This window comes from Diachasma alloeum, unplaced genomic scaffold (genome assembly GCF_001412515.2).
Source record: "Diachasma alloeum isolate Michigan unplaced genomic scaffold, Dall2.0 Dall_scaffold_00219, whole genome shotgun sequence".
NCBI lineage: Eukaryota > Metazoa > Arthropoda > Insecta > Hymenoptera > Braconidae > Diachasma > Diachasma alloeum.
Genome location: NW_021680384.1, coordinates 109,692 through 112,511, shown reverse-complemented (window position 1 = coordinate 112,511; position 2,820 = coordinate 109,692). Strand labels below are relative to the sequence as shown.

The 2,820-nt window shown below is 41.1% G+C and overlaps 1 protein-coding gene across 2 annotated transcripts in view; it reads left to right on the top strand.

Annotated features, from left to right (window-relative positions):
- Positions 1–2,820, top strand: part of LOC107037388 (ras-related protein Rab-37) — a 55,680-nt gene that overhangs the window by 4,693 nt on the left and 48,167 nt on the right. For both annotated transcript variants that reach the window (XR_001460829.1, XM_015255919.1), the window contains exon 2: positions 1,804–1,961. Coding sequence is in view for 1 of the 2 variants with exons in the window: in XM_015255919.1 (XP_015111405.1) it covers positions 1,958–1,961 (4 nt within the window). In the remaining variant the exon portion in view is untranslated. The remainder of the gene's footprint in view (positions 1–1,803; positions 1,962–2,820) is intronic.

The window sequence follows — 2,820 nt, the reverse complement described above, 5'->3', positions numbered from 1 at the left end:
AAAGGGGGTTGGGAGGGGGTGGGTGGGGGGCAGGGGTGGGCTCGTTGGAAAGCTAGAGAAATTTCCAATTCCGAACCCTGGTCTAGGGGGGCTAGGGGTGCATTTGGGGGGGATGGAGTTTTTCGAGGGAATTTCGTTTTTCCCGGTTTTCTCAAAATGCAGCGGGGCAAAATGGGTTATTTTTTTTTTATTTTGTGGAGAATTTCCCGGGCTTTATAAGAGGGCAGGTTGCATTCAGATATCTTAAGTGGTTTCGAAGATATTCGGTAAAAATTGAAATGTTGAAATTCAAAAAAATTGTTAATTGATTTTTTTTTGTTTTGAAAGCGGTTAATGGGCGCTTTCAAGTGTTGATTATTCATGTGTTTGTTGACTCGCAGGTATTTTCAGAATGTTGGGATATTGATTTAGCAATGATAATGGTTGAAACCGTAGGTTTACATTTTAAAAATAGAAAAGAATTTGGTATACATTTATTTTTGAAGGTAAGTGAACCGCTCCCCGCGGGTGTGGATGGGCTATAAATCAACAAGTACCCGTGTTGTAGGTCTTCACAGTCTGGTGCCTTCGCATTGGTCGGTCCGGTCGTTCGCACACATACACGATTGAATACAACACAACGGCAAAACCGATCGACTCAACGAGAAACACAAAACCCTCAATTTCCGAATTTTTTTCTCGTCTCGCATTTTCGGGGATATCTCGGCTCCTGTTGGACATACGCCGTTCTACCTGGGGTCATTAAAAAGCTGAGAAAATTTCCAATTCCGTTCACTACAGACAAACCCGTTTTGCCCCGGTGGAAGTTTGTAAAATTAACGAGACAATTTTCCCCGTCGTTTTCAGCGATTTTCAAGCTCTCTTTCAATTTCCCTTGATTTCTGGTCAACCACCGGGGCAAAATGGGTTCATTTTTTTTCAATTTCATCGGAAATTTTCTCCCTTTCAAAATGAAAAAAAAAAATGCTCAATTTCGTCGAGAAGTTCTCGAGATAATTGGGTTTTTGTGACGAGACGATGATTTTACGAAATTGAAAAATACCGATTATCGAGTGCAAACTGATAATAGTGATAAAAATCCCACGGAATAAAGAGTTACGGCACACGCTTTAATTAGAAATTCAAGCCAAGGGGGGGAGGAGGGCTCATGAAAGTATAATTCGCCACGTCGACTCTTCTCGTTTCTCTCAATTCTCTCTTTTCGCTGGGATTTTCTTTTTCCCTTTTTTTTTTCTCCTCTTGTTTTCTCATCCACCAACACTTCTTCCACCATTCAAATCATCTTCAGGCCCGCCCACGTGCCCCACACACCATCGTAAAACATCGTGGAAAAAATATTAAAGTCGAGTGGAGTCGAGGGATGACTGGGATAAATTATGTCATGTTGTGTCAAATGCTGTGCCGCATCGACATTTCGTCATTCGTCAATTTTCATCCGATGATAGGTGAGGGGGAGGGTGAGGGTGAGATCATTGGCCAGCTCGCAAAATTTACCCTCGAATTAAAAAAAAGACGACCCGTTTTACCCCGGTAGTTTAGGAGTTACGGGCGATTAAAGTTTTGATGGCCAAATGGATTTTCTACAGGTTATGATCAAGTTAATGGGGCAAAATGGGCCGCCATATTGAGTTTTTCATCTGCATTAATCCTGGCTATCGAGTTGGACCAGTTTCATTCAAATTGGATGAACCTGGGTTTTTTTTTATTAATAAAAAATTGCGAAAGTAGTGGAAGTGAGGGGAAATGAACTTTTATATATATTTTTTTTATTATTCATCGTTTATGGGGTTTTGTTGGTTTCAGTGGAGAGGAGAATACAGGGAATAACCAGTGGAATCATCCACCGAAGCTGCCGCCGGCTCTATTCACCGAGTAAATCGAATTAAATTCCATTTGTGGGATTGACAACATCAGGCCAGGCCACTTGCTGCCAATTACCAGCGTTGAGATAGCTCCCATGAGTGAGTACGAAATTTCGAATTTTTCTCTCTCATTTTCAGTATTTTTTTCTTTTTTTACGAGAAAAAAATATTGAAAAAAAAGATTATGTCATACTGTCCGTAAAGTGAAGTTTTGCGAACACCCAAGCGGATTTTATATGCGCCAATACAATTGGCGGGAAAATTGTGCGATCTGATTGGTTACGTGAATATTTTTGTGACAAGTGACGAACTTAATGTTCCATCCCACCGTCCGTAAAATGTTATTTTACGGACATGTTGTTTCGACGACATAAAAACGATTTTCCGACATCGAATTTGCGTTTATAATCCGAGCCGAGGGCCCAGAACCTGCCTTGAGGCGTGAAAGCCGCGTCTTCAGGATTTACTGGCATAAATTACCATTTTACACTACCTACCTCAAAAATCTACTTTTTCGGACGCCTCAAAAATCTTTTTTTTCCTCCCAGAATACGTTAAATTCGGAGGTGATCCGTGAAGTCCTCTTCCTCCCAAAGTAAACTCCCTACACCTCACGAAAAAAATTCCTACCACACGCGTATAAAAAAGTGCAACTTTGCGTACCGCGCACTACCCCATGGGAACGCGAGGTAAAACGGACCACCTTCAATCTCCAATATCTCTCAACCAAACGATACGATTTAGACGACTCAAATCTCATTTGAAAGCTCTGAAAAACACTTCGAAAAAAATAAAAAATGGGCGAAATCTACTCTGCCGATCTCGAGTTATTAACGATCAAAGACAGTCCGTTGCGCCCCACGTAGTGAAAAAAATTTTTTTTACAATTTTTTTCTTTTCTGATCTGCGCATCATTCATTCACTCCCCTCGTTATACTTCTTACAACTACCCCCCCCC